At 42.2% G+C, this 13,283-nt stretch overlaps 1 protein-coding gene across 1 annotated transcript; it reads right to left on the minus strand.

The window, feature by feature from the left end:
* Positions 1–2,696: 2,696 nt before the first annotated feature.
* LOC130809325 (uncharacterized) lies at positions 2,697–4,437 on the minus strand. Its single transcript, XM_057675049.1, has 4 exons — positions 4,391–4,437; positions 3,616–4,295; positions 3,414–3,520; positions 2,697–3,257 (listed from the first exon to the last, which is right to left on the minus strand). Exons 1-4 carry the CDS (start codon positions 4,435–4,437, stop codon positions 2,697–2,699), a joined length of 1,395 nt encoding a protein of 464 aa, XP_057531032.1.
* Between the last annotated feature and the right edge of the window lie 8,846 nt (positions 4,438–13,283).

Here is a 13,283-nt window from a genome sequence, read left to right on the forward strand (position 1 = left end):
AAGAATTCTCCCAATCCTCGAGCTTTTCTTTCTTTCCAGGACTTCAATCTTTCAGGTACGTTTCTTATTCTTAAGATTTGTATAAAAATAAGGGTCGATTATTCTTTTTCACAATATAACTTTAGCGATTTTGATGTACACACCGATTTTTTGGCCGTATATAAATATGCCACCGAAAACGACATAAATGAGTCATGTATAGACTCCCCTGTTCATTACCCAGAAGTTTTACACCCTCTTCCTTGGGAACCTACTTTTGCTTTTGCCCCCGGACGTTATGAGATTGATCCTAGAAGTTTAAAGGGTATAACGGTCGTTCCCCCCTCCTACAACATAGCGGTGTCCGAGTTGTACCCCAATGGTTGGGGTTGTATTATAGCTTTCATAATGATATGTACAGCAATAGCTATAGAGCCAACTCTAACGGCATTTAGGTATATATTTAGACTTAGAAGATGTAGAGCGGCTCAAGGCCTAGGTTGGGTAACCTTCCAACATAGGCGGGGATTTTTGATAATTGAAGAATTGAGAGATAGCATGAAGCGCTTCAGGAATGACTTCGTCTTTTTGTACAGAGCCGATCCATGGCCCGTCAAGACAAGTCACGATGAGCAGCCAAACTTCCAATTCAACAACGTTCCCCAATGTAATTTAGAGAAATTTTTGAAGTAGAATTAGGGGGCTTTAAGCCAATTTCGGTTCAAAGGAATTTTGTGGTGAACTTAGACCACTTTCAAAATGATCTATTTTTGTCTGCTTTAGGCCTTAGTCCAAAATATCATCAAGGTGAGTTGGAGTCCCTATCATTTATTGTTCTTGTATTCGGCTACTCACCTGATTTTCTTCTTTTGCAGTGGTAGCCTTTGAGAAGTTGCAGAAAAAGTATCCTGAAATCATGAATTCCCTTAACATCGCCCAGATGATGGCCGAGTCTCGCAAAAGGAAGGCACAATCAGACAAATCTCCTCTTCCTCCTCCCCCAAAGGTAATAGGGACTTCCTACAAAAGCCGAATTATTCGATCTTTTTACTTTGGCTAACACTTTTGTTATCAAGATGGGAAGAACAAAAAGCTGCCCAAAGTGTTTGCCCAGCCCACTTCAAGCAGGGCGACTCAGAAGAGGGCCGACTCTCCTTCGACCCAGCCCCCAAAATGACAGAAGACACTCTCGCCAAAGGGAGACAAAGGCAAGGGTAAGGCCACCGGTGGGTCGAAGGAGAAGGGACAGGCCTCCGCGGTGGAAGAGTCTGAGTACGAGATCACCCGTCGGGACACAGGGGTGGTCTTTTGCTCGGACCAGGCGTTCTCTGATCTCTCCCCCAAGGAGTTAAGGGTGCCCTGGAGAAGGGCTATGGGTCAACTTTTCGGGGACAAGGAACTGACCCAACTAGGATCGGTCCCCGCAAGGACGAGGGTGAACGAGCTGCTCGCCATCCAAGCCGAGGTAATTCAGCCAGTAGAGCAACGTTATTCGGTCTTTGCTGCTATTCTCACTTTACTTTTGTTAGGTAAACATTCGTATGCAATACGAAATTACTACGGCGCTCAGGTCAAAGATGATGGAAGCTGACCTCAGAGTGGCCAAGAAGAGAATCCAAGAGTTGAACGCCAAAATGATCACTAAAAATGATCAAGTTATGAACCTGACCCGAGAAAATAAGGGTCTCCGTCATTCACTGGATCGCATGCAGGAGAAGTGTCGTTTCTTGAAGGAGACGCTGCTTGTTCGAGGAAGCAACCGTCTCTAAAGAAGAGGATTGCTAAGGAGTGGAAAGAGACCGATGAAGGCAAGCGCTTCATCGCTCTTCTGGGGGCTGACACTGTCAACCAGTGTATGCTCGTTAAAGAACTAATGTTTGAATATGCCCATGAGAAGCTGTAGGCGACCCCGGATTAGGAGACCTTCCTCGGCACAACAGACGCTGAATACGACAAGGCTACTCATCAGGCCATGGAGGAACTCAAAGTAATTGAAGACAACGGGTCTGACAAGGCAGACGAGGCCGATAAGGCGGCCTGGGAGAAGGTGCTGCTAGAAGAGGTTGAGGCCAAGTTTAGGGACATCGATTTACGATATCTTTATCCCCTCAAGACCACCGACTCCCCAATCATCGCCCCTAGCGGCCGTCCCCTGTTCCCTTCAACTACCCCGACTTCGCCGGCTACATCCGAGGGCGGTCAAGCGTCGACTCTTAAGGAAGAGGGAACAAACACCCTCTTCACTGTGGAGGAGCTGTTTGCCGAGGAGGAGTTATGCTTCTGATAATGCTGAGGATGAAGATGATCATGATGATGATGATTTTTCTTGTTTTGTGGACTCCAGTCCTCTTTCACCCATGTTACTATTAATTCTAGGTGTTGGCCTGTATTTGTATAAACTTTGAATTTTTAATGTATGTCTTGACTTCTTTCTATGCTTATATTTTGTAGATATATCTTTACTTTTGATACTTCATATCTGTCGATGTAACTTTCATGATTTTGAAAATTGCAATGTCGAATTTGCATTACCAAACTAACCTAGGGAGTCCGACGTAACTGGCCCTCAGAGGAGCCGAATAAAAAACTTTTCTTACTCCTACTAGGTGTCCGACTATAGCGTCTGAACACGAAAACAAAGTACATTACAAACATTGAAAGACAATACTTGAGACTAAGCATGATGTCGTCTTTGTTTTGGGGTTCGATACATTGAATTAGACATAGAACTTCTTCAGATGGTCCGGGTTCCAGGATCTTGGTAGGACCTTTTCGTTGTGCTCCAGCTCATACGTTCCCAGTCTAATTATTCGAGTGACCTTAAAAGGTCTGTCCCAGTTTCTTCCCAGTTTTCCTTTCTCGACTATCTTGCTTGTTGCTTCAACTTTTCTTAGTACGAGATCTCCCACTTGAAATTGCCTCGGCTTCACCAGCTTGTTAAACTGCCTCGTCATTCTTTGTTGTTGCGCGAGGGCTTTGAGAAGAGCGTTACCCCTCATCTCCGGTAGTAAGTCGAGCTTTATCGGCTTATCTTGGTCATTGTTGTATTGATCATAGTAAGTTACCCTTGTGGAAGGGATGCCAACTTCGACTGGGAGAACAGCTTCAGCACCAAATACTAATGAGAATGGTGTATGACTCGTGGCTTCTTTGACAGTTGTCCGACTAGCCCACAATACGCCGAGTAGTTCTTCCACCCAATTGCGACGGCTCCCTTCTAGTTTCTTCTTGATACCGTTAAGTATTGTTTTGCTTTCGGATTCAACTTGCCCATTTGTCTGGGGGTGGGCCACAGATGAAAATCTGGTTTCTATGTTGAATCGGCTACAATATTATTTGGTTGGGGCGCTGTTGAATTGCCGACCATTATCAAAAATTACGACTTGCAGGACACCATATCGAGTAATGATGTTCCTCCAAATAAATTGGCATACTTGCTTGTCCGTGATAGTGCTGAGGGCTTCGGCTTCGACATATTTTGTGAAATAGTCTATGGCCACCAAGACAAATCTTTGTTGTCCATTTGCTGGAGGGAAGGGACCTAAGAGGTCAATTCCCACCTGTCAGAGGGTGGAACAACCTGAATTGGGGAGAGGTAGTTGGTGGGCTAGCGAAGCACTTCTCCATAGAACTGACATTTTTCACAAGTTTTAACCAAGTTTTCGGCATCGGCCTTGATGCTAGGCCAATAATATCCGCTCCTCATAACCTTCCCAATCAGAGTCCAAATCCCTTCATGAGTACCACATGCCCGCTCATGTATCTCACATAGGATGTAGTTTCCTTCAGTTGGTGTTACGCATTTGAGGAGGGGATGGGTGTAAGAATTCTTATACAACGGCCCATTATACCATTCAAACCAATTCGCCTTTTTTGCAATAATCGGCCCTAACTCAGGGTCCTCTGGCAGTTGTCCGTCTCTCAGGAGTACAATGTATGGATCCATCCATGAGTTAGTCCGATTCACTCCTCCCACGAAGGTGTTGATGCTAGGACAAGGTAAAACTTCCCAGACTATATTCCTTGGCTCATCGCTTACGGTTGAACTAGCCAATCTTAAAAGAGCATCGGCCTGTGCATTTTTTAATTGGGGTATGTGAAGTAGGACTACCGAGTGGAATTTCGCCATTGCTTCCTTTACCTTTACAAGGTACATTTTTATGCTGTCATCCTTGGCTTCGTAATCACCATTCACCTGTCCCGCTATCAGCTGCGAGTCCGTGTATGCGACAACTTTTATGGCTCCAAAAGCGAGGCATATTCCTAATCCCAACAGCAAGGCTTCGTATTCGGCCTCGTTGTTTGTGGCTGAGAAGCTAAATCATACTGAATATTCTAGCCTCGCTCCGTTGGGGAGACTATTAGCAATCCTGCTCCCGAATAGAGACGGGTGGAGGACCCATCAACATACAACTTCCACAATTCTTCCAAGGGAATCTCCTCTATTGACCCAGTCATTTATGCAATGAAGTCCGCAAGAGCCTGCGCCTTGATGGCCATTCTAGGTTCAAACTCAATTCCATAATCGGCTAACTAGTTGGCCCAATCCGCTACACGGGCCGACTAATTTGTGCTTTCCAATACCTTTCTCATGGGCTGAGAAGTGCGCACCACAATGGGGTGCTACTGGAAATATGGCTTGAGTTTTCGGCTGGCCATTACCAAATCGAAGAATGATTTTTCAATCGAACTATAAGAAGCTTCAGAGCCGCGGAAGGCATGGCTGATGTAATACACGGGCACTTGTTGCTTATTTCTTTCCACCACTAATACATCACTTATGGAATAATTAGAAACGGAAATGTATAGAAACAATGTCTCACCCAGCAAGGGCGACACGAGCTTAGGAATTTCAGCGAGGCATTTCTTGAGTTCAATGAAGGCCCCTTCGGCCTCTCCATCCCACTTAAAGTTAGCTTGTTTCAAAATACGGAAGAATGTTGAACATCGGTCAACCGACTTTGACATGAAGCGGCTCAATGCAGCGATGCAGTTGGTGAGGCGTTGCACCTCCTTGACAGTCTTTGGTGACTTCGTTGATAAGATTGCATGTATTTTATCTGGGTTGGCTTCTATTCCTCTTCCGTCGACAAGGAAGCCGGGGCATTTGCCACCACTGACCTCGAAGACACATTTCTCAGGGTTGAGACGCAAACATGCGCGGAGGGTTTCGAATGTCTCACGAAGGTGTTCGGCATAGTCCTCGACCCTCGAGATTTCGGCCAATCTGGTCTTTGAATATTTTTTTGACCATTCGTTGGTAGGTTGGCCCCGCATTCTTTAAGCCGAAAGGCATCACCATGTAGCAGTATACTCTTGTGGGAGTGATAAAGGCGGTATGTGGTCTATCTTCCACGGCTAGCGGAATTTGGTGATATCCGGCATTGGCATCCATGAAACTTAATAAGGCATGACCAACGGTACAATCAACCAACTTGTCGATCTTCGGCAACAGGTAGTCATCCTTTGGGCAAGCTTTGTTTAGGTCAGTGAAGGCTACACACATCCTCCACTTACCGGATGGCTTCTTTACAAGGACTATATTAGCCAGCCAGTCCGAGTACTTGCATTCTTTTATGAATCCGGCTTTCAGTAGCCGATCTACTTTTTCTTTTGCGGCCCGTGCCCTTTTGGCACTTTGGTGTCTCAGCTTTTGTTTCACCGGCTTGTAGCCGGGCTTGATGTCCAGGTGATGTGAAGCTACTTCGAAAGGGATTCCTGGCATTTCTTCAACAGTGTATGCGAATACCTCACGGTATTGCCGAATAACAACAATCAGATCCTCCCTTATAGGTCTGACTAGATTCTTGCCTACACGTATTTTTTCCTCGCCCCAAATGGCGACTTCTTCAAATCCTTCAACTGGCTGCGGCTGAGTCACTCTACGGGCATCATCATCAATCACATGCAAGATCGACTCTACCTGCTCTACTTTTCTTTTCCGGTTCTCATTCTCCCTTTCACTGCATTCGACCCCCATTTTGAGCGTATTAACTTGGCATTCTCTCGCAATCTTTTGATCCCCATATAAGATTCCGACTTTGCCATCATCCTTTTCATGCTAGAGGAGCAGCTGATGGGTAGATATGACAACTTTGACTTTGTTAATTAAGGGAAGACCCATGATAATATTGTAGGGAAACTGGATGTCGATTACGGTGAATTGAACCGACAAGGTTCGGCCGTTTCCCTTTTCTCCAAATCTAACCGGTAGGACTATCGTACCGGATGGACAGACTCGGCTTCTTCCAAACCCAACCAACTACCGCTCAAGCTTCTCCAAGTGTTCGAGGCCGTATTTCAGCTGTTTCAAACAATCCATTGTAATCAAATCGGCAGTGCTGTCGGTGTCAACCAAGACCCTCCTCACGTTCATGAGGCCGACTTTGATAGTAAGCACAAAATATGAACACTATCTTTGATCGAATGGGTGCTGGGGTAATACTCTGAATATCCTCCGGATATCATGTGAATTATTCCTTCAGTAGCCTCGGACTGTTGCTCCTTCCCATCCGAGCGTCTAATATTCCTCTGACGATTATCATCCTAACGGCCGCGGGGCCGACTGTTATCACGCTTTAAGTATCTGTCCAGTTTACCTTCATCGGCTAATTTGTCCAAACACTTTCTTCAACTCACGGCATTGAGACAAAGTGTGGTCGTGTCTTCCGCGGTCATAGTGTTAAAAATATGAACACTATCTTTGATCGAATGGGTGCTGGGGTAATACTCTGAATATCCTCCGGATATCATGTGAATTATTCCTTCAGTAGCCTCGAACTGTTGCTCCTTCCCATCCGAGCGTTTAATGTTCCTCTGACGATTATCATCCTAATAGCCGCGGGGCCGACTGTTATCACGCTTTAAGTATCTGTCCAGTTTACCTTCATCGGCTAATTTGTCCAAACACTTTCTTCAACTCACGGCATTGAGACAAAGTGTGGCCGTGCGCGTTCACAGTGTTAAAAATATGAACACTATCTTTGATCGAATGGGTGCTGGGGTAATACTCTGAATATCCTCCGGATATCATGTGAATTATTCCTTCAGTAGCCTCGGACTGCTGCTCCTTCCCATCCGAGCGTCTAATGTTCCTCTGACGATCATTATCCTAACGGCCGCGGGGCCGACTGTTATCACGCTTTAAGTATCTGTCCAGTTTACCTTCATCGGCTAATTTGTCCAAACACTTTCTTCAACTCACGGCATTGAGACAAAGTGTGGTCGTGCTCTTTGTGATACTCGCACCATAAATCCATGTTCTTTCTGTTTTGTGAGGTGGACACCCTATGGGGGATTGGCAATTGGTCCCTGACCGAGTAAAATATATCCTTCAGGCTTCTATTGAAATGGGATTCTCCGCTATCCCTTGCTTCATATGTGGGGTAAGCCTGAGCCTGTCTTCTGCCTTCATCCCGAGGTCCCATTGGCAAGCGGAACCCCTCTCCCTCTCATAGGAGTCCGAGTTATGCTGGTTAGGCGTTCGTTCCTGCAATCTTCCTGCATTGTCTTTCTTCTTCTTAGAATCTAAGGGCGTGTAAATGTCTGATGCCCGTATGAATCTCTGAACTACATCCATAGCCTCGGCATAAGTAGAGATGTCATGCTCCAAGAGCTTCCATTTCAACTTTGGAGTTCTGATGCCATTTATTAAAGCTGGGACCGTGGCGGCATCATTGGCTTCGGGTATCGATGAGACCTCTTCGTGGAACCTCTAAATGTATGAAGTGACAGATTCTCCTTCTTTTAGATCTCGGACATCAGGTGGAGGTTGAATTTCCTTTGCCTTTTAGAGGCGACAAAGTGATCAAGGAAAAGAGATTCAAGGGAGGTGAAGCTATCTACACTTCCCGGTGGTAGGGTCGTGTACCAGTTGAGGGCCAATCCTGAAAGGGTGGTAGAGAAAAACTTGCATAACATGGCCTCACATGTTGTACTAACCGCCATGTGGGTGCTATAAGATGCGATATGTTCAGCGGGATCATCGGATTCGTCAAAGGGCTTTACTGCCGGCACCTTGACCTTGTTCCGGTTAGGAACAGACAATATCCGAGCTGATAGTGGCGCTTTGAAAATGACAGGGGCAGAATAAGGGTTTTCCCTCTCGTATTCTTCCTGATGTAGAGGCTATGGTAAGATTCTTCTAAAATTTGTTTTCCTACTCTCTTCGAATTGAGGTAGGTCCTTACATCCTGTTCTTTCAATTTCCTCCTGTTGATGATATGTCGGGCATCAAACCTTGAGTGTTCAGGAGCCCAGCTAGATTCCTAGTCAGTTACCTCTTTAGGAACCCGGCAAGGAATCAAGGCAAAAGAGATTTAAGGACGGCAGCTTCCCAACGTCATCTGCTGGGCTCTGCGTTCATGGATGTATTCTTCCTGATGGGGGGAATCCTGACTTTCTGCTATGTCTTCTATCCAGAAGTCCTGACCCTGATGTTGATTCTGTTGGTTAAAGGTTGGAACCGAATATTCTGCATTTGGGGTTGTAGGATATTCGGCAGAGTCTGAACTGCCTGATGTAGCGATTCTTGAAATCGTGTCGTGATAGTTGTGACAAAAGCATCTAGGTCCTACCGGGTGACGAAGTTCGGCGGCGAGACGGGATTTGGGGTCGGCTACTGATCATGGACCGAATTGACAGAATGATGTTTTGAATGGCGTGTATTAGCTCGGGTGTTTCGTTTGGAATTCATGGCTCCTGTTCTGACGTGAGACGTAAGGTGTTAATCTATTCCCCACAAACGGCGCCAAATGTTTCTACGAAAGAAATCGAGTCAACTTAATTCAAGAAGGAAGGGGTTGTTTGTGAAAATGGATCCTGCTGTGGAAGGGTCCGAATTACTTGTATCGGGTTCAGCTGCTGACCTGTAAAACAAACAGAGTTACTTGTCCGAAGGCGGTTTCTCGAAAAGCCCCTCCGACGCTCAAGTCAGTGGTCGGAAATATAAAGCAAGAAGTCAATGCAAGTAGAGAGATGTTAAAGAGAGGGAAAAAACGTACTATAAATGGTAATAAATGAGGGTATTTATAAGGTAATAAATGACTTTGGTTGACTGATCAAGGGGCATTTTGGTAATTTCACCCCTTGAAGTGGGCTTTCTGGAGGCTTTGATTGTCTTTCTGAGCCAAACCAGCTGGGCTCATATGAAGGCAGCAACAATGGCTCAAGGACACCAAGGAACAGCAACAACAAAGGGAACAACATGAACAACAGAAACCACACTGATGTTTCTAAAGTTCTTAGTGATAATTCTGATTTTTCGAGTAGCAAACCATCATCTACGAACTATGATGAATTCAATGCAAGCCAAAATAATCAAGATCAAGAGGAAATAATTAAGGAAAACCAAATACAAGAAAGCAAGCACAAGGAAGGCCAACAGAAACAGCAAGATTGGTTATACAGAAAGTTCTAGCCAATATCGACGACCAGGCCACCTTGACGGAGCAGTACAGAAGTGACCGGAGGTCAAGGGAGGACATGGAAGGTAGATTTGGAATCTCTCCACATGGACCTTGCTTTCAAGGCCCAAGAACCATCCTTACAGTCACTGGAAGTGCAAGAAAAATCGAGGTGAAGGACGAGCGTTCAGCAGAAGAACACTGACAGAAGAGCTGCTGTATTCTGATTTCTGTTTTGGTATTTTAATTGACACGTGTAATGCACATGAGCCATATGACCGTTATGTTAGTTTCCTAAACGTGTATTTCTTCCTTGTTATGATCATGTACATTAATCCTATATATAGGGGGTTCATGCATTGTAAAAGACAAGTTGATTTTCAATAAAAATTCAGAAATTACACTAAGTGTTTTTCTCTTTCAATTGCCTTGCAATTGGGTTACTTAGGGCCAGTTTGCCCTTCATTGATGAACGTGATCTTGAGTGTTCTTCAAGATCATACATCACCCTATCCATAGATACTGTTAACTCCCTTGCAGATCAAAGGAGGAAGCATAGGATCGAGTGAGTAAGGAGCCTGACAGTCCAGTTCTTAACACCCATCCTTCGTGTCAGTTTTCTTGGAATATCCTTCAATATCTTCGTATCAAATCCATTTCATTGCATTTACCACGCATACTTGGATCACTTTCAAGGTCTTTGGGCCCTTTGACCTAGCCCATCAAATTGGGGCTAGTTGACCCAACAATATTTATAAACTCTACAGAAGAGCTTCTTAACCATGAATACACGTCAACTAATAAATTAAGTTCACGTTGTCATAAGGAAGTCAAAGGAGCTAGCAACAGCAGGATATTACATGCTCACTGACAGATTGGAAAACCCTCAACATCTCCGCCTAGACAATGTGGATTGACGATACCACGCCTCGCGCTCGGGTTTAGGAAGATATAGAAAACTGCACAATTATATATAGAATGTTTATTTCTATACTATGTAGTAGTTCTGAAAAGAAATGAGAACACATAATTGTGGCTATTAGGTATGAGTTATCTTTATTAACTCAGATCGAGGATTTTTTAGTTCCATGGAATTTTACTAGTTAATGAAGATTACAATCAATAATCCTTCTTACTACTTAGTGAAGATCACTATCAATAATCCCTTTGAAACATTTCATCTAACAGATTGTGTGTGATTAACATATTATAAACAGCCACAAGCCCACAACTGGGCTTACAAAGACTTGAATACAATTCCCAATCAGTTCCTTGCTTTTATAGTGCACACCAAATTCACACCCATTAAGACATTTTAAATGAAATTTACATCCTATTTCCATCTAAATTTGAATCATAAAAACCCATTATTCAAATGAAATCTAGAACCAGATTTCTAGCAAATCTACTAACAACTACATAAACAAATTTATCACCAACATTCGACATAACCCTATCCATAATTATTGATGACACATATAATCTTGAATGCTTGAAATTCTATAAAAAAGGGAACAATTAAACAAAAACCTAGAAATTCTATATATAATTTTGAATGCTTAAAATTACCCAAATGCTCATGAATTGGATGTTCAAATTGTCTCTTCAGAATAATTGTAATTTGTGAAACACATATCTTCATCAACAATGCCCAATGATGGTTGAAATAAGAGAGCAAAAATTTTTTGTTTGTTCGTTCCAATAGTGAACGAAAATGGAATTGGAGCGATTGAACAAATGGAATTGGAGCAATTGAACAAATGGAATTGGAGCAATTGAACAAATGGAATTGCATCATTGAACTAATTAATGAAATAAAAGCATTGAACAAATTAATTGAACTACAAGAGTAAACAAATTGATGGAATTGCGAAGAGAAAAGAGAGGAGAGCAAGAATAAGGTCAGCCGAGAGAGCGAAATTATCAGAGCATCGCGCCACTGAAGATCAATATATTTGTATCGTTTATTAAATAAAGCTTATTTGTGTTGTTTGTTTGAATAAACGATACAAACGAGTCTTATTTGTATTATGCTTCCAAACAAACGATACAAATAAGAACTATTTGCATCGTTTTTTAAAATAAAAGATACAAATAGTGTTATTTGTATTTTTTTATTTTTCTAAAAGTTATAAGTAGGGGTTTTTAAATGGCTACTTTCTTACTAGTGACTCATCTTCTTCTTACTGCTCTTTCCTTTTTTATTGTCACCTACTTCTACAGCTTTATTTCTTTTCTTACTCACCTTGATCAGAACTCCGCTTGAAGAACCTTACATTCAATGTAATCTCGCAGGCCTTAACATCCTTTGTCTTACCTAAAATGTTCATGAGTGTCCCGAATACGGCATCGCATATATTTTTCTCTATATGCATAACGTCAAGATAATGTCTAACCTATAGATCTCTCAAATGTGGAAAATTCTAAAAGATTGATTATGTTTTCCATAGTTAGTCTTCACCCCCCTTGCACTTGCCCTGTTTTACCAAATTGTAACACCCCGAGACTTTTATGACGTAATTATTTAATATTTTAATAATTTTTAAAGACTTTACAATTATTAAAATTATTTTTTAATTAGTTTAATCAATTTCTTTCATATACGAATTTAAACATTAACATACTTATATTAAAAATAAATTGCTATTACTAAAAATAAAGAGGTTCAAATAGAAATCATTCTATTTATTAGAACTTGTGAGCACACATAAGTGAGCTTCTTAGTTGGGCACTCCAAGAAGATAATCTAGAAATAAATAAATAAATAAAGATAAATTAATTAATTAATTAAATAAAAGGAGGTATTAGGGTTTTAAGTAGGCCTGTCAAACAGATCGGGTTGGGTCGGATTCGGGTTCTGATCATATAAAAAATAGGTCAAAAACCCTTGACCCATACCCAACCCATTTAGTTAATTGGGTGGAAATCACAACCTTGACCGACCTGCAACAGAAAGGTTGACCCGATTCGACTCACTTAACCCATTTATAATTTTTTTGTTTTCATTTTAAGGTTTTTAACGTTGATTAAATCTAATTTTTTAGGCTTTAATTTTAACTTTACGTTTTTTGTTGTTTATTTTGTATTTACAATGAAAAATAAGAAAATATTAAATAAACTAATTTTAGCTTATACTTAATGATTTAACTCGAAATTAACACATTTAATTAAATGGGTTATACAGGTTTTTTTCAGGTTTAAAATTTTGACCTGAACCTAACCCATTTAATAAACCGATTAGGTCGGGTCGACCCATTTAATTAATTGGGTCAAAAGTTTCAACCCAAACCCACTTATTTCGGGTTAGGTTCAGGTCAGGTTAGCAGGTCGGGTCAACTTTTGTCAGCCCTAGTTTTAAGTAGTAAACACCCATTACTCCCTTATTTTCAAACAAAAGCAAGTAGCACACTTTACTCTCCTTCTCCCTTACTACTTGCGTACCACCATCAACACCACCAAACCACGCCCCCCGTAACCGGCAAAAACAGCCAGCATCCACCCTCCACAAGCAGTAGGCGGCTGCACCCAGTCATACTCCTCCCTCCTGGTGGCAGCAACAGCTGTTTCTCCCCCCTCCCAACAGCAGCAAGCTGCTGTGATGCCAAGGCAGCAACACCACAACAACCACCTATACCCTCACCCTTTTCTAGTTTCCCCATTGTGAGCCATCTCTTCTCTTTTCTCTAATTAATTTCTAGTTTTATTTGGAGTTTTATTAAGTGTATTGAGTTTGATGTTGGTTTTGTGTTAAGTTCAATGAATCTTTTTGTGGGTTAGAGTTTGGTGGATGAATTGGACATATTTATGATTTAGGGTTTGAAGTATGATTAGAAATTATGGGTTGTGTGTTGATTGTATGTTGATTGTATGTTAGTTTCTTTGAATCTTAGTATGAGTAAT

This window comes from Amaranthus tricolor, chromosome 1 (assembly GCF_026212465.1).
Source record: "Amaranthus tricolor cultivar Red isolate AtriRed21 chromosome 1, ASM2621246v1, whole genome shotgun sequence".
In the NCBI taxonomy this organism is placed as follows: Eukaryota; Viridiplantae; Streptophyta; class Magnoliopsida; order Caryophyllales; family Amaranthaceae; genus Amaranthus; species Amaranthus tricolor.